This window comes from Hylobates moloch, unplaced genomic scaffold, assembly GCF_009828535.3.
Source record: "Hylobates moloch isolate HMO894 unplaced genomic scaffold, HMol_V3 SCAFFOLD_9, whole genome shotgun sequence".
Lineage (NCBI taxonomy): Eukaryota > Metazoa > Chordata > Mammalia > Primates > Hylobatidae > Hylobates > Hylobates moloch.
This window is the reverse complement of record NW_026652284.1, coordinates 36,972,855-36,991,501: the sequence shown is the minus strand read 5'-3', so window position 1 is coordinate 36,991,501 and position 18,647 is coordinate 36,972,855. Positions and strand designations below refer to the sequence as shown.

The 18,647-nt window shown below is 40.3% G+C and overlaps 1 protein-coding gene across 2 annotated transcripts in view; it reads left to right on the top strand.

Annotated features, from left to right (window-relative positions):
- The window catches only part of YTHDF3 (YTH N6-methyladenosine RNA binding protein F3), a 136,238-nt gene extending 119,387 nt beyond the window's left edge, over positions 1-16,851 (top strand). Inside the window, exon 6 of one of the 2 annotated variants that reach the window (XM_058443785.1) lies at positions 16,713-16,851. In XM_058443785.1, the coding sequence (XP_058299768.1) occupies positions 16,713-16,722 (10 nt within the window). In that variant the 3' untranslated portion in view covers positions 16,723-16,851. The remainder of the gene's footprint in view (positions 1-16,712) is intronic. The other variant, XM_058443787.1, reaches the window with a different exon arrangement.
- Positions 16,852-18,647: the final 1,796 nt, after the last annotated feature.

The following is an 18,647-nucleotide window of genomic DNA, read 5'->3' as shown; positions in this document are numbered from 1 at the left end:
AAGTGGAGAAGAGAAGAAGCACAGGAAAGAGTCCTGGGTAACTTCAATGTTGAGAAGTTGGGAATAAGAGGAAAGACTAGCAAAGGGTACTGAGCAGAGGCACCCAATGAGTAGAGGGACAAACAGGTGAGCGTGGTGTCCTGCAAAGCAAATGGAGACAGTGTTTCAGGGAGGAGAGTAATCAACTGCCCCAAACTGTTGACTGTTTTGGAATATGATCTACTGAGATTCTACTTTGAGCATTAGTATTTGCCATTTTGTGTACTGAAAAGGGAGAAATTACTATAACAACTATAGCATTAACACTATTTAAAATCGAGTGTTTTTCCTCTAAGAAGGGAATAGGGTATTCTTTTTTCTTATTATTCTTTGGGAGAAATATTAGCATGAATTCGTATTAGTCTATATCTTTTACATGATGAGATATACATATATATGGCTATATATATATATACACTCTATATGTATGTGTATATACATATACAATATATCTGTAAGAAGTACTTATTTTACTTGGATAAAATTGAATATTTAAAGTTTAATAATCAATTAGGAGTGATTTCTTTAAAATTTGACAAAAATAGAAATGATTTCTTTCCACTTATGTGATAATATAGAAAATGCTTACCATTTCTACATATCCAATCATGCACCTCTGGTTCCCTGAGGTTATTTTTTGTAAATTATCGTGCATTTGGAAAAAGAATTATTCATTTGCAAGTGTGTGAAATCCATAAGGCAAATGGGACATTGTACTAGATGATCTCTAGAGCCTCACCCAGTTCAAAGGTTCTAAGAATAATGCTTATACCTCTGGCCTGCATTAAGCCAAGTTGGATGGGGTGGGGAGTTAGAAGCCCTTCAAATAAGCTGGATTAATCCCACTGCCATTTCTCTTAGGGAGAAGGCAGCTCAGCTTTTTAGAGCATATAGGTCATTGGCAAAAGTTAGATTATAAAAGTCTTCAAGTCACAATCATTTCATACAGTAATAGAATTGAATGTGATTTAGGCTTAAGAGTGAGGGAAATGAATTTTTAGTTAAGAGCCATGAAAATCAGCACTATTTCACATAGTTTAAATAGACTGCTATTCTTGGTTCAATATAGGCATTCATTCAGTTCAGTTTCGTTGAGTTCAGAGGCAATAAAAAGATACACATTTTTCTACAAATTCAATCAATTTTGGAAGGGCCTATAATTTTTAAAGCTATTTTTTGTTTAAATTGCATAACTACTAATTTTTTACTGCCAATTTCAAAGAGAAATATGAGAACGTAAATTTTGCCATATCTGTTTTAAGCCTCCACAGAGAAAGCATGAGATGATATGATGCTAGAGTGGTCTTTTTACTTTTCAATCCTTTTCTAGTGTTTCATAGAGATTTTTAAATTGGGCAGAATCTTCCAAGAGTATTCAATCAGAAGTTTCCTCTTCAACAGGGACTCCTTTATTATTAGTATATTATAAACTGAATCTGAGAATGCTCCAAAAGTTTGTCTCATTTAAAGAAATTTTCTTCCCAGTTGAAACTAGTAATGGATTAGGTTGATCAAAACTGTCTGAGAAAATGAAAATTGATTCTACAAAGTAAATTTGAAATGTTCACTATCGGAGTAGGATAGAAACTTCACAGGTAGATATTTGAGACACGAATTAGCAAAACCAGTTTACTTAGCACCTGACCTTCCAGAAGAGAATGAATCCAAAAGCTTATTTCCACCTTAATGTGGGGGAGCAAGATGTTTGCTCTGCACATGACTGGATGGCCACAAGGTGAAGTACCTGATTAAGAAGACCAAAAATTATTGGGACGTGTGAATTAGGAAGCAAGGATTGAATTAGAAAATGTTCTTTAAACACAAGCTTCTCTGAAGTGCCATAGCTATTTTGACGCTAAGACTACACAAGTTCTCTTTTCTCTGGTTTCATAATCTCCACTCTTTCAAGTTAGGCAGGAAATTATCTTCTGTTGGAATTTTGGTGTGTCCGTGTACCTGTTCTTGTTGGAAACAGTGTTGTTACATGTTCAGCTGCTTGTGTTTGGAGCCTGAGATTTCTTCTGGGGAGCTCATCCTGGTGAAAGGAGCCCCAGGCCTGAATGACTACACTCCCTAGTTGGGGAGGCAGCAGATGTTTTGGTGGGAGTGCTAGGATCTAAAAGCCCCTTTCCTGAGGGGCTGCTGTGATTCATATGAACGGCCTCCCCATTTCCTGCTTCCCACTACCCGCTCCCTACCTTGTCCACTGCTCTGTTCCCAGAAGTTGGCGCCAGTGCCCACCCTGTCTTGGGTGGGGCGTGGCTGTGGCTGTCCTCCTTCCAGGCTTGTTGCAATGCAACACCTGCTAGTGACTCAGGTGGTGAGGTCCCTTCCCCATCTGCCATCCAGGTGCCCAGTGCTTTCCCATGTGTGAAGTCCATCCCCAGATGGGCGCCCATCTGCTGTAGGCTGGGATGGGTTTGTGGGAAGGGATATTGGTCCTAGGGCTGGTGGAAGGGAAACCATTAGTTGGTGGGACACACATGCACACACACACACACACAAACACACACATACATGCACACAAGCACACACATGGAGTCAGAGGCTCTGGGCCTGAGAGGCTCCACACTCATCCAAAGAGTATCTCCGTGCAGGAGGGAGGGAGGGTGACATTACATAGCATATAGCAAACATCAGGACAAGACAAGAGAGACTATGTAGAAAGGAAAAAATTGTTTATTTTACTATCTTTAATGGCCGTTTTTGTCCTGGTTTTTGAAGAAGGAGCCCCACATTTTCATTTTGCACTTGGCCCTGCAGACTATGCTGCCAGCCTTGATGGCAATCGCCATGCATAGACAGTTACCAGCCTCAGCTGGTTTCTCCACACAGCTAGCCAGCCCCATGCATTTCTCTGGCCAGCTGTCCCCTCATTGTTCACAGTGGCTAAACATTTTCTACCCTTCCCCAAATTATGCTCCTTCTGCCTCTACCTTCATCTCAGCAAACTGTGTTATCTCTTACTTTAGAGAAAAAGAAATAGAAGTCACCAGATGAAAAACTCTTCATGTCTGTAGAAAAGGGGAATGCATACACTATTGGTGGGAGTATAAATTAGTTCAGCCTCTGTGGAAAGCAGTTTGGAGATTTCTCAAAGAACTGAAAGCAGAACCACCACTCGACCCAGCAGTTCCATTACTGGGTATGTACCTGGAGAAAAAGAAATCATTCTACAAAAAAACAAAAACAAAAACACATGCATTCGTATTCTCATTGCAGTGCTAGTCACAATAGCAAAGACATAGAGTCAACCCAGGCACCTATCAATGGTGGATTGGATAAAGAAAATGTGGTACATAGACATCATGGGGTACTATGCAGCCGTAACAAAGAATGAAGTCATGTCCTTTGTTGCAACATGAATGCAGCTGGAGGCCATTATCCTAAGCAAATTAATGCAGGAACAGAAAACCAAATACCACATGTTCTCATTTATAAGTGAGAGCTAAACATTGGATAATCATAGACATAAAGATGGAAATAATAGACATTGGGGACTACTGGGAAGGGAGAAAGGGAAGGGGACAAGGGCTGAAAAACTCCCTATTGGGTACTATGTTCAGTGCTTGGGTGATGGAATCATTAATACCCCAAACCTCAGTGTCACACAATAGACCCATATAACAAAGCTGCACATTTACCCCCTGAATCTAAAATACAAGTTAAATTTTTATTTTTTTTTCCAGAAAAAATCTTCTCCTGGTCTTAACCTGTGTTTCTTCTGCCTTTTCTGTCCCTCTTATTACGTGGGAGGAGGCATGCTTCTCTCTGTCTAATGTTTGAATCTGGCTGCACCCTACACTCCATCCCTTGCAGCCTTCCCAGGACTGAGCCTGGCTATCCCCCTCTCTTAAGATGTAGCACCAGCCTGTGGGAAGAGCAGGAGCTCCGGAGAAATTGTCTGGATCTGGATCTCAGCTTTATCTCTCATTACTTATGTGAACTTGGGCAACTCTTTTAATTTCCCCATGCTTCAGTCTCTCTATTTGACAGTTGGAATAGCAACAGTACTTATTTCACTATGTTGTTATGAAGATTAAATAAGTTAATATTGATAAAGTAATTGGAAAAGGGCTGGCATGTAATATGTGCTATATCAATACTTGCTTAATAAAATTAAAAAGTCTTTTCGTTAGTCTTCAAACCTGGTTACCCAGGTTGCTCACAACCATCTGTGTCCTTTTCCTGATAGCTTCAGCAGCTCCAGCAGCTGTCTGATACTTTCATGGCACTCTTGGGGTATAGAGGTTTTGGTCAGGTTCTCAGTGCGTTCTGACTCACAACCAATCATGCATTGCTGGGGGCTAGAATCTTTGAAGCAATATGGCCATGAAGGTGGGCTGCATTCTCACTGCTCTCAGATCCACAGACTGCTATTCTGTTCCACTCCTAGCCAGGCAACAGCTCTTTCTATGATGGGTGAGAAGTCCTACTCTTACTGATATTTATCTATATTCCAGAATCATCTTCTCACATTTAGCTCCTCTAAAAACCATCTCAGTTATTCTAAGGCATGTGTTGAAACTTAAAATGCCTACTGGGGTAAGGTAGGTAGTGTAAAAAGGTGAAACAGGTGAGTGTAGGAGACAACAGGGAGTGGTGGGGACTGGGTATATTTAAAGGTGCAGCCACTACACAGCTCCAGCTGATTGATGCCATGAAACTTGTGAACCTAAAGTTTGCAGAAGTTACAGATTTTTCAAGAGAAGCTGGAAATTTAGTCTCACGTGAAATTGTTGAACTTTTTTGTGTTGGCAACTAATTCTACATGAATAAAAACAGCATTTGAGCCAAACAAATCATGTCTGTAGGGTGCATACACTTCAGGCACATCTGGTTTGTGATCTTGATCCTAAGGGCTTAGAGTTTTGAATGAGAAAAAGCCATAAAGCTTATAAGGTACTTCTGTTGACATGGAAGAGAATCAGAGGGAAATATCAGGTATCAAAAATCCCCCAGTATTAATATTTGAAAATATTATCCTGCCACACCTTTCCTGACTCTCTTTATCTCTGCCATTCCAAACAGAAGTGATTAACCCCCTTATCCAAGTCTACATAGTTCTCTGGACAAGGATCTGTCGGATCGCCCGACATCACCACTCTATCCTGGGAGTAGCTTTATGTTTTCATACTGTTTGCTTACATGTCTCTCTCACGCTGCTAAATCCCTTGAGGTGGGAACTCATTATTAATTTTTGTTTTTCTAGTGCATAGTCCACAGGTTGGCATGCAATTTATGCTCTAAAAAGAGACTTGAAGGGAAAAGAACACTCTATGCAGGAAAAAAGGCACATGCAAAGGCAGAGAGTCATAAACCACCAGTGGGTTTAAAAAAATCTTATAATGCTTTAGTTTTTTACGAGAATGAAACGATAGGGAATGAACAGAAGAAAAGAAGGCAAACCCATGCAAACGCTTACATATTATTTTAGCAGCTTACGTTAATCTTTGGGTAAAAGGGAATCCATAAAATTATTTTTAAAAATAGTAATAAAATAATTATATTTTATATTAGAAGATGGATTGAAGGGGTATATTTAGTGGTCTTTTGCTTCTGTGGCAGCCCAACATTGTTGAGTAATTTCTACATTGTATGAATATTCTACATTGTGAATTTTACCTTTCCAAACTTTAATTCGGGAAACTCATATTCCTAGGCTCCCTTGAAGCTAGAGTACAGGTGTATGATCTCAGTTACGCCATTCAGAGACACCTGTGCAAGACTTGGATTTGGAACTGAGCCACGATAGGAGTTGGCTAACTGTGGGAAAACAGCTCTTGTGGCAAGTACAGTGACAGACATATCTGGTTCTTTGGAAGAAGCGGTGGCAGAGTCTCTGGCATTGTCTCCATCCTCCCAGATGCCAGGAGGTGGTGACACTGGAGTTTTTACTGAGCAGCCCCTAGGGTATGGTTGGACATTGTTCCCGGATGCATAGCTCCAGAGCTCTATCCCTGGCCCTTCTGCAGATTCTGCAGCTAACCAGAACATGAAGATTCTCTTACTTGCAACTAAGAACACTTACCAATACAAGATGATATCAATAAACATATTGCCATCTTTCCAGTGAGGGCTGATTAAGGCTTGCATCAGGGAGGAATTATAGAGGTGCGTTCGGAGCACAAATTTGAAAAATGTTAGGAATATTTTACCAGATAGGTGTCATTGATCAGACAAAAAGGAATTTGAAAAAATGAGAACAAATCAGGACAAATGTTGAGGAGGAAAGAACCGAAGTTGAAGGGTTTAATGCTGTATGGCCTCAGTTTCCACAAAACTGAGTGAGTCGCAGTCAGGTGCTGTGAGCTGCTGGCAGAGGAATGGGCTTGGGGCTAGGGGATCATCAGAAACATTGAGACAGCCACAATGCTTCATGGCCTGGGAGTGGGAAATGAGGAAGTAAACAACTGGCTGGTACTGGCTTTTAAGGGAGGCAAATTAATTTAAAAGGAGGTTGGTTGACTAGGTAGAATAAGAAAATGTCAAGTGGCCAGAGTAGCTTTCTTCTATTACTCTAGTTCATGTCTGTATCCTCAGATGCTCAATAACTATTTCATGTAAGAAAGAATGAATCAGATGTTACTGGAGGTAAACAGATAGAAAGCCAGAGAGGACAAATACAGAATTTAAGATCTTGCATCTAATGCTAGACCTTTGCTTTCTCTCATTTGCATACTAAATGTAGGGCTGCAGATGGCTTCATATTATTACAGCTGCTGAATCAACTTGCATTGGCTGCAGAATTCTATTGCCCTTGCCACAGAAAATGACCTTGATGGATAGAAGAATTCTCTGGGCTCATTTCAGAAGACAATAACAAAAGCAGGATTAATTCAAATGATGGGTTAATGTGTACCTTAGGCTCCATCAAATAATCTTGAGGGCAACTAGAAATCTTTTTAGAAGTCTGAGGTTAGAATTAAAAGCTCCTTAGATGCCTTGCCCACAATTCCATGTTGTTATTTTATTATTTAGACATCACCAGCTTCTTTTCTAGTTTTGATTAGGTTGCCTAACATTCTGTGGTTTTCCTTCTTTTCTCTTCTGCTTTCCACACTTCCATTTTTAATAAAGAAAGATGAAAGCAAGAGTGTCTTTTCCACCTACTTAAGTAATTTTACCTTTGCATGGGCATGTTTCTCACTTTTCATAATTTGTGAAAATGTAACTATTATAACAGAAGCGCACAGCAGCATGTCTGGAAGTCTGTCTGAGATCATACAGCCCCTCGTCACATTTAGAAGATCCCAAAACGCCAAAGAAAAGTGTGCTGAGTGATTCAAATAGGAGTTTGTCAAGAAAGGTTAAATGAATTGGGATTATTCATTCTGTATCATAAGGGAATTTGCTAAAAATATTAATTTGTCTCAGACAAAGTGATCTGTTTAAAAGAGAAACTATGACATCTTTAAAAAATTTCCTTCTCTGAATCTTAAAGAGACATACCTATGTTAGCTGAGCTAAGGCAAATCTCCTTGGAAGTGTCTGGTTTTAGGGCTGTATCAGGGTCTAACCAGGAAATGGGCACCACACAGATATTTGCACAGGGAAAGTTTAATGTGAAGAATTATTAATTATAACAGGGAATTGGAGTTACATGGGATTAACTAGGAGGAAGTAAAGAGAATAGCAAAGAATACAGGAATGGCAGATACATGAAGCAACCCTATTCCTAGGGCTGGGGCAGGGTACCCAAGAAGGAAGCTCTCTCCCAGTTCCTCAGGTACAGATCAAGTCCTTGTTGTAGAAGGCACGGCTGTGGTCCATAGAATGGCAGGGACGTTGCTGTGATCGTGTTCTGTGGAAGTTGCTGGAAGTATACCCTCTAGGGTACCAGGGAAAGCTGTTGATGGGGAGGTGTCTCAGTGGAGCCACCCTGCTACAAAGCCTCCTGGTGAGGGGGTGCAAAGAGAAGCTGCTGGCTTCCAGGTGCTGCTGACTGCTATGCATTGCAGGAGCTAGCCATGGAGAAGCTGTGAGTACTGTATGAGCTGGGCCCTGAAGATGCTGTAGGCACTGCCAGAGCTGGGTGCTGGAAGAGCCAGCTCTGCTTCAGGAGCCTTATGGGAAAGCACACCTGAACCAGGAAGAAAACTACTCCTTCCTGTGATGTCTCTCCAGTGCCCTCTACTGACAAAGTTTAATATTGTGCCAACTGGCAAAGAAAAATTAAAGCATCTAGATCCATTTTTGCACAGCAGGCAATGAAGGGTGATTTTGGAGATGAGGCAATAGATTGATAACTGGCACAAGGGTTATTTTTGAGATGGCAACAGGTAAGGTGTAAGGTGGGCTAAGAGAGAATTTTGGCTTTGGTTTTAGGCTTTGTGGCCTCTCAGGATGCGGTGAGGAGGTTGATGTGATAATATAGATCCTGCATAATTCCAAGCAGTCTAACTCGGTCCTGCCAGTTGTTCTCTACAGAGCTTGCATTTCTTTTGAAAGAACCTATTAGCCCACTGGACTAGGTATTCTTTTACAGGTATTCCTTTTTTAGTTTTGAGGGGCATTGAGGATGTCTATTATTGTTATTGTTGCCAATCTGAAAAAAAATCCTTTTTATTTTAGGTTAATGTAGATTTTATGAGTAAACCACTTCTGAATCTTTTCTTGTTACTGAATGTATAATTAAAGCAGCCATGGACTTTCACTCTGTATAGTTGGGTTTTTGGTTGCTTGTGGGGACAAGCCCAACCTCTGGAACATGGGTATTTACTTTAAAAATATTGTTTACGTAGTAGCTATAGCTGGGGAATGAAACATTTCTTTCTTTTCAAACTTAATTGTGCCTCCAAAAATTGTTTCATTGTTTTCGTAAATGAAAGAATAATGGGCATGGTACAGACTTTTTGGCACATAGTAGTCTGTCCTTATCCACTGTTTCTCTTTTTACAGTTTCACTTACCTGTGGTCAGCTACAGTCTGAAAATATTACAGTACTTTGAGAGAAAGAGACCACATTCACATAATTTTCATTATAGTATATTGTTATAATTTGTTCTATTTTCTTATTGGTTCTTGTTAATCTCTTACTGTGTTTGATTTGTAAATTAACTTAACCATTGGTATATATGTATAGAAAAAACGTAGTACACATAGGATTTGGTGTTATCCACTGCTTCAGGCATCTGCTGGGGTCCGTGGAGAAGGAGGGACCACTGCGTGTTCCAGAAATTGGGAATGAAAAGATTGGGTAAAGAATCCTGTTGCATGTCAGATGGCTTTTAATTGTTTGGTTTCAACAGAATTGCAGTAGACCCTCAGTGGCTTTTTAGTTGATGAATCATTGAAAAAAAGAAAACTTCAAATGATATATCACTTCATGATACTTTTGAGAATAATTTAGAAGGTGTTTACAGACCAGTTGTGTTGCTATAACAAAACTCCTTCCACTCCCGTCTACTTACGTATGTGAACAAAGTTCCTCAGCACTTACATATTTGAAAGTGAAGAAACAGAAATACAATCTTTAAAAATGTGTCTCATCCTGGCAGTGAGTAATATTCACCCACAGACACATGGGCTAATTAAAAAAAATGCCTCATCTATCTCATTAAAAGCTATTTTTCTAATAACAGATTACTGTGGTTGGCAGAATTCTGAAGATGTCCCCCCGGGATTCCTGACCCCTGGTTATTCGGTCAAACACTGATCTTGGCACTGCTGTGAAAAAACTTTCCAGAATTAAATTTACCAATCAATCAATGGGTCAATTGACCTTAAAATAGAAAGATTATCTTGAATTATGGTGAACCCAGTGTAGTCAAATGAGTCTGTAGAAGCAGAAGCATCCGTCTGAGAGATGCAGCAGTGGAGGAAGAGGCAGGAGAGATGTGGAGTGAGAGGGATATGTTGTACCCTTGCTGGTCCTGAGGCCCACCTGCAAGGACCAGAGGGCAGGTTCTAGGAGCTAAGGGTGGTCTCCAGCCCATAGCCAGCAAGGAAATAGCACCTCATTCCTACAGCTGTGTAAAACTGAATTCTGCCAACAACTTGAATGAGCCTGGAAGTGGATTCTTTCCTCAAGCTTCCAGAAGGGAATTCAATCCTGCTAACCCTTGATTTTTTGTTTGCAAAACTGAGCAGACTGAGACTTCTGACCCACAGAACAGTGAGATAACAAATGAGCTGTTTTAAGCTGCTAAATTTGTGGTAATTTGTTACAGCAACAATAACGACAAATAGTTACTTGTTATGTTAAATTATATTTAAGCAACATAGTTAATGTATTTTACATTGTTTTGATCATTTGTAATCAATAGTAATGTTTAAATTGACAACATTCTCAAAGAAAAATATCTTTAACACATAATTATATAGTTACAGAAATAACAGTTTGATTTCAGTTTACATACATATTTTTCAATAGAAAACTATGATAGAATAATAAAAAATCATTAAACATCAATATGTTACATTAAGACAGAATTATGACAGGACAGTAGAATGGAAATAAGTATATAAAGAGCAAAAAAGGAATAATATAAGAATTTTTACTGTTAAAGAAGAGCTTGTTAGTGGATATTTTATTTTGATTTTTATTTTTGAGACAGTCTTTCCCTGTCGCCCAGGCTGGAGTGCAGTGGTGTGATCTTGGCTCACTGCAATCTCTGCCTCCCAGGTTCAAGCAATTGTCCTACCTTAGCCTCCTGAGTAACTGGGATCACAGGTGCATGCCACCACACCCAGGTAATTTTTGTATTTTTAGTACAGACAGTGGGGTGAAGGATTTGCCATGTTGGCCAGGCTGGTCTCGAATTCCTGGACTCAAGTGATTTACATGCTTTGGCCTCCCAAAGTGCTGGGATTATAGGCGTGAGCCACAGATCCCAGCTGTTAGTGGATACTTTAGAAATGAATGAGGATTTGTCAGAATCATACAGTATTATATTCCACTGAATATATTTAAAAGAGTAAGCTCATAGTTTTATCTTAAAAATTCATTATTGACACTATCCTATAAATTATACATTTTGCAACTATTTAAATTTGTTGAAAACATTTTGTTATCAACTTAAAAATATGCAAAGGACCTCGTGGTCTGTCAAAATTCCTTCAAGGAGTAAGCACACAAGAAAATTTGAAGACCATTGGTTAACAGGACTCCATTTTCTGAGTTTACACGCAGTATTACCTTCCACTGGGGTAGGCATGAGAAAGCTTGTGAAGTTCAGAAGGTTTTCTCATTCATTAACTCAATTATCCATTGAAGACTGATCAAACCTGTATAGAGGACTCACATTACATGTTTAACTTATATGTAGCTATATTCACTCAGCAAATTAAAACGGGGAGCATTAGGGCAGAGAAATAACAACTTGAATTGACCAGATAGATCTGCCTGGTTTCCACTCAGTGTATGCATGTGTTGGGTGGGAGTGAGATAGTGTCTCTTGTCTTGGCACCCATCTTCATGCTTAGTTTTATTTTATTTTATTTTCCTTTAAGTTAAAAATAGAGACAAGGCCTCACTATGTTGCCCCCGCTGGTCTTGAACTCCGGAGCTCAAGCGATCCTCCTGCCTTGGCCTCCCAAAGTGCTGGGATTACAGGCATAAGCCACCATGCCTGGCCCACGCTAAATTTTATACTACTGAGCTGTTTAAACATTCTCCCATTTCTCACATCATGGTCCTAAATACGAGCCAACTAGCTCCTCTGCTGCTCAAGTGAAGAAACAGCAGCAGTCTCAGACCTAGCTCTCAGACGTAATTCTGGGGGAAAGACACCATGCCCAGGAACTACGTTGTAAGATGAACAACCCAGGAATCCTGTCCCGGAGACCATTAAGTCAGGTTGTTTCAGTAAAAACACAAGAAGATATATGTCCACCCACTTTTTGATCTCTTGTCCTATAAGATTTAGCTGTCCAGTGAGTTTTTACTCTAAGGGTTTTGAATTCATACAATTTTTCATTTTCTGCCTCATCTTGAAGCTTGGTGTTCCTTCTGAATGTCTTTCTTAATGGTTGGATCATCTACTTAGTCACCTATCTTAAACACATAAGATCCTAGCCTCTTTGCTTTCTAGATCCCTTCAAGGCACAGTCATATCCTGTCATGTCTGTTTCCCAAAAGTTTAAATTGTGTGCCTTCTTGCTGTTTGCAAATCCAGCCTCAGTTAAGGTGTTCACTGTTGATTGTGTCCTGGTCTTCATGACTGTCTCCTCTGATTCAACCCCAAGAGCTCAGTACATTTGGACTTAAATGCAAATCTACCCATATCTTTCTTCCACTTAAAACTCCTTTTCATAACAAACCCAGTCTTTTATACCTTTCTCTCTTCATCTGATGCCATGCCTCTCCTGGAGCCATATTGCTCAAACATGCCATCCTGTTTCATGTCTTCATAGACTGTATCTTCTGTAAGAATGGGCTTTCATCTACCTTCTCCTTGTCCATCTGGACAACTCATCCTTCAAATATCATTGTGTACATGGTAGGAATGCTGCTACCAGTTACCACCTACCACCACCACCACTACCGTCAGCACTAGAATTTATCAAGATTGAACACATTATGAGCTGAGAAGTATGTTAGTCACTTTCCATGTATAGATGTTGTTAATATTATACAACAACTCAATGAGGAGTTGAGAAATGAACTCCTTCTTTTCTCTAGATTAGGAAGCTAAATCAGAGATATTTAAGTGAGTGGACCAGGATTCAGAACTGGGGGTATGTGCTTCCAGAACTCATTGATGGAACCACTGCAATTTGGAGCCCTGCTATACAACTGCGCTGAAGGAAGGAGGCAGTTACTCAACCCCTTCCCAATGCTTCTTTTGTAAGATGAGGATCTTAATACCTTATTAGCAGGGTTCTTGTGAAAATTAGCAAACACTATTGAAAGGAAACTGCCAAGTCTTTATGATAAGTAAGTCCAGCTTCTGGAGACATTTTCTTTAATAACCCATAATTTAGTTAATTTAAAGCTGGGAAACTTTACTAAAGGCTAGAAAACAATAAAGAGTAACATCACAGGCAACACAAAACTAGATAATTTGACCCAAGAACTACAGATTGTTTGGAGGTAACATGTATGATCTAGGACTACCAGGACTGACTTACTAGTGTGTGTGATTTTAGCTGGCTTCTGAGGATTGGTCTGTTCATGTGTAGACTTAGCAATGATGTCTGTTTGGTAGAACTATTGTGAGAGTTGAATTTATTCCTAAACATACATTTATTGAGCCCAAAGCTAGGCATTCATTGATAACTAATACACAGTTTTTGACTTAATCCTCATAACAAAGGCACTGGGGGTGCTACTTTGATTCCCAATTTACAGATGACAAGAGTAAGGCCCAAAGAGGTTAGGAAACTTGCGTAGGTCACATAGTTGGTGATTTTAATACTCAGGACTGGAACCCAGGCAACCTGGTTCCAGAAGTGTGTGCTCAGCCCATCTGCTGCACTGCCTGATGGTGTGAGTGGAGACACTACCATCATGAAGCTTGCAGTTTAGGATGGTGCATATGTAAGAAAACAAAGAAATGCACAATTAAAAATAAAATAAGTGCTATGAAGGAAATGAACAGTGTATGTGGCAAAGAAAAATGGGGAAGGGGTGTCTGAAATCCATTAGAGACAGTGATTAGGAAAGTTTTCCTTGAGGAAAGTGATGTTTAAGATTGGATTAAATGAGAAAATGTGTTTAGTAAAGGGAAATCTGGGCACCCTGCTAATAATATTCCCTTTCCTTTCCTATGTTGAAATAAAACTTTTTTTTTTTTTGTCCCTGCATGAGCTCTCCCTGCTTGTGATTGCCCTGAGAGGTAGAACCCCAGGGAAGATCACACTTGTTTAGGTGGGAACTATGAAAAGTCACAGAGGACTCCCAGGCATGAACAACTGGCACATAGATGCTTACACATTACTTTGTTTGCACACGAGATCTTTTATTAAATAATTGAGAAATCCTAGCTATTTACAGGTATTGTCATTTTGTGCCTTAACAATCTGTTAGATTTCAAAAGCATCAACTTAGTTTCGTTGTTCACAATAGCTTTGAAATGGTGTTAAGACTTCTGGAAATTCATTGAGGGTTAGCAGTGTCGTTGCCTATGCTTTTTACTTCTAAATAATAGCTTATTTCTTTGGCAAACCTATCATTTCTAATTTAATGGGTAGTACTTCAGTAATTGAGCTATCTTTTTGAAAGCTACAATGGCAGCTAAAGAAATCCTAACAGAGAACTAAAATAAGATAAATGGGAAAGGGACATATTACCTCTTTTTGCTCATCTGGTTGTTATTGTTAATAATAATAATAAAATACCAGAAATTGATATAACTGTCTTTTTTAGCATCATTTAAAATATCCTTGGGAATGTCATATAAAATAGCAGTTGTAGCAGTGTGATGTAAATTATAGTACAGTAAAAAAAAAAAAAAAAATTGGCAATGGTGGGTTCTGCCTGACAATTGCTGCCTGATATTTTGAAGGCAAATGTATTTAGGCCATTTCATTAGAAAAAATGAAATTACACTTTAGGTAAGCTTTACCCTTCATCCTCTTCCCCAGATTGTGATTCACTGATTCATGATGGATGAGCGTTATGGTGTGGCCTCCTGACTGTAAGATGGCCTGGTGAGCTCTGCCTTCTGATACCTATGCCTTTATGTGATCTTTTCCTCCTGAGTGTGAGCTAGATTTAGTGACTCACTGTAACAAATAGGAAATGGCAGAAATAAGGGGCTGTCTCTTCCAAGATTAGGCTGTAAAATATTATGAGTTTCATCTTGGGTGCTTTCTCTTGTTCTTTCTTAGATCTCTCCCCTGTGAGAAACCAGCCACCGTATTGTAAGCAGCCCTGTGGCGAGGCCCACGTGAGGAAGGCCAGGGCTTGCCAACATCCTCTGAATGCACGTGGGAACAGATCTCTGTCCCTCCCCTCAAGGCCCAACTGTGCATCCAAATGAGATCACAGCCTTTGTTGACAGCTTGACAGTCTCCTCATGAGCCAGAGAAATCAGCTAGGTGACTCTCAGATTTCAGACTCACAGAAACTGTGAGATAATAAATGCTTATTGCTTTAAATGCTAAATTTTGGGGGTTATTGATTATGCAGCAATAGATAAGATAGATGAAGCGTGCAATGGGAATGCTAAATTCTAGAGTGGGCCCTAGGTCACTGTAAACAGGAGCCACAGTGATATCATCCCAAGTCTCCAGTGTGGCATGAGGCTGAGAGCATACTAGGGTTTATCTAACTTCTTGGTTTTAAGTTTCTTTTCATTCCCCTAGACTGAGGCTAAATTGGGATTTGCTGTGGTGAGAATGTGTCTTCTAAATTTCGTGTGTTGGAAACATTCCCCAAATTTATATATTAATGATATTTGGAGGTAGGACCTTTGAGAGATAATTAGGATTAGATAAGGTCATAAAAGTGGGGTCTCCATGATGAGACTCAAGGTTTTATAAAAAGAGGAGGAAGGAACTGAGTTGACGTGCTCTTGCCCTCTCGCCATGTGGTACCTTCTGCCATGTTATGACACATTAAGAAGGTGTTCATCAGATGCGGCTCCTTGATTTTGGACTTCCTAGCCTCCAGGCTGTAAGAAATAAACTTGTTTTCTTTATAAATTACCCAGTCTATTGTATTCTGTCATAGCAACACAAAACAGACTAAGACAGGGGTCTTCATTAAGAGCAATGAATATAGAATTTAGCCAAGTAAAGTAAACTTATTGGAAAGATGTCTGGAATGGGGTAGATGGGGTGGAATGGGGGTATAAAATCAACAGGAGGCTGTGAGCAGGCTTGGGAACCTGTTGGAGGCCACAGAGTTCCAGGAGCTAGGGAAAGGAAACATGACAATGTTGTCTTAGCAGCAGTGGTTCAACACAGCAGCACTACAATACATACCTTCTGATGCTAGTTTCCATCCTTGCTTCATTCACTCAGTATTCAGAGCCCTGGAAAAGAGCCTTCCACTGGCCATGCTTAGTTACCTGCCCACCCCTGGTTATATTGGTGTTGTGAAAGGAAGATGGGGGCTCCTTAGCCTTCCTAATGGGGGGCAGCACCAGGGATGTAACCTTTGTGGAAGAGACTGTTACTGATATAGTTGGAATGTTTGTCCCCTCCAAATCTCATGTTGAAATGTAATCCCCAATGTGGAGCCTGGTGGGAGGTGTTTGGGTCATGGGAGTGGATGCCTCATGAATGTCTTAGTGCTGTCCTCATGATAGTGAGTGAGTTCTCTTGTAATCTGGTTGTTTAAAAGTGTGTGATGCTTTCTCCTTTCTCTCTTGCTCTCGCTGTCACCATGTGAAATAGTGCTCCCACTTCACTGTCCACCATGAGTGAAAGCTCCCTGAGGCCTTACCAGAAGCCAAGAAGATGCCAATGCCCTGCTTCCTGTACAGCCTGCTGAACCATGAGCCAATTAAACTTCTTTTCTTTATAAATTACCCAGCTTCAACTATTCCTTTACAGGGAAGCAACACAGCCTATTGCAGTTACCATTCACCCATTGTCTGCTTTCCTCTTTCTTAGTAATAAAATTTATTGGAGCTACACACCCCATTTTTCCAGCCTCCCTCACACAGAAGTATGTGTATCTTAATTCTAGTCAATGGGACCATGTGAGCAAAAATGCAACTTCTAGATTGTACCCTTAGAAGGAAAGGTACTTATATTTTCATTTTCTCATTTTTTTATAGTGGAATGTAAAGATTGTGGATGGCCATCCTTGACCTCGTGGACAAAGGCCATACCTTAAGAATGGCAAAGAAAAAAGCATGGAAGGAGCCTGTGTGCCTGACACTATTGGCCTGTCCCTCAGGACTGGGGACCACCTTGAATGTTGTAAGAGAAGCCTACCTTGTTTAAATGAGTTTTTGTCAAAATAGCCTAGTCTGCATTCTGAGGCTACAACCACCGGGGGAAAGGGAAAGCTCTGAAGGGTACTCAAGGTGCTACCAGGAGGGGAAAATGCATGCTGGGCAGCCAACAGTGGCCATTGCCATCACACTGTTTAGGAAGCACATGCCATTTCCTGAATGAAAGTTTTCTTTAATTTTTGGTGATGGTACTAATAGATGGGCAAATTAGAATTCCTACATTGGGCCTGTGCCCTGGTAAGGCAGCTTTATGTTTATAAATTCCTCTGCCAACCAACATGCTCTGCATCCAAGTTTTTACATCCTTCAACCTTTCCCCATCCGTGGGCACCTTATGCAAAATAACTCATAGGATCATGGAATTTTGGAGATGTAAGGGACGTGAATGAGCAAATAGCTGGAACTGGGGCTCCCAACCTTGTTTGTTTAGCACAACCTCCAGGAAAGCTTGTTGAAAATATGGGCTCTTGTGTTATTTTTCATAAATAGTAATTGCCCTGGTCTGGAAGAGGATTCTATATCCTACCCCATTGTAGTTTAGCATGGTATGTGACTTATTTTGGCCAATGAAACAGAGTGAAAATGATGTATGTCAATTTCAGGCAGAAACATCTAGAGCCAGCACTTGGTTTGCCATGTTCTCTGTGTTTCTTCTGCTCCTAGATGCAGCAGTACTCCAGATGGAGTTTGCATTATGAACCTGAATTCCAGGATGAAAATAACGTGGAATAGAACTTAGCCAGCACAAAGTATACATGTGCTGTGAATAAGAAATACCCTTTTGTTATTGTAAATCACTGAGATTTTGAGGTTGTCTGTTACTTCACCATAATCTAGCCTAATATAAACACTAAGCTAATATACTCCTCTACCATAGTCATTTATTTCCTGTTCTTTCTCCTCCTCCTTCCTCTATTTCAGTGTTTAGCAAACTTTTGCCTGCCTGTTTTTGTATGGTCTGAAAGCTAACCATAGTTTTACATTTTTACATGGTTGAAAAAATCAAAAGGAGAATAATAATTCGTGATGTAAAAATTATATAAAATTTAAATAAATATCAGCATTCTTTTTTTTTTTTGTGATGGAGCCTTGCTCTGTTGCTCAGGCTGGAGTGCAGTGGCGCGATGTTGGCTCACTGCAAGCTCTGCCTCCCGGGTTCATGCCATTCTTCCGCCTTAGCTTCCCGAGTAGCTGGGACTACAGGCACCCACCACCAAGCCCAGCTAATTTTTTTTTTGTATTTTTTTAGTCGAGATGGGATTTCACCGTGTTAGCCAGGATGGTCTCGATCTCCTGACCTCGTGATCCGCCCGCCTTGGCCTCCCAAAGTGCTGGGATTACAGGCATGAGCCACTGCGCCTGGCCAAATGTCAGCATTCTTAAATAAAGTTTTATTGGAACACACACACACACACACACACACACACACACACACACACACACACAAAGAGAGAATATGGGCTCCTGCCCTCACTGTCCACCACATTGCCACCACCTCACTCAGCTGTGTCAGAAGTTCATTAGTTGTTCTCTGTGGGTTCTCTTCAGCTCTCCAGAAGATAAAAGACCCCTTGTAAAGAGGTCCCCAAGGAAATTCTGCCATTTTCCTTCACAGTTAATGGGGCTGCCCTCAGGCATTGTCATTTGCTATGTCTTCATGGAGATCTACATGGCTTGTCATCCTGCTTGCACAGGCCACTGTGAAGCCCTTCGTAGTGAGGATCTTCCACAGAGGGCACCACTCTCAGGCATTAC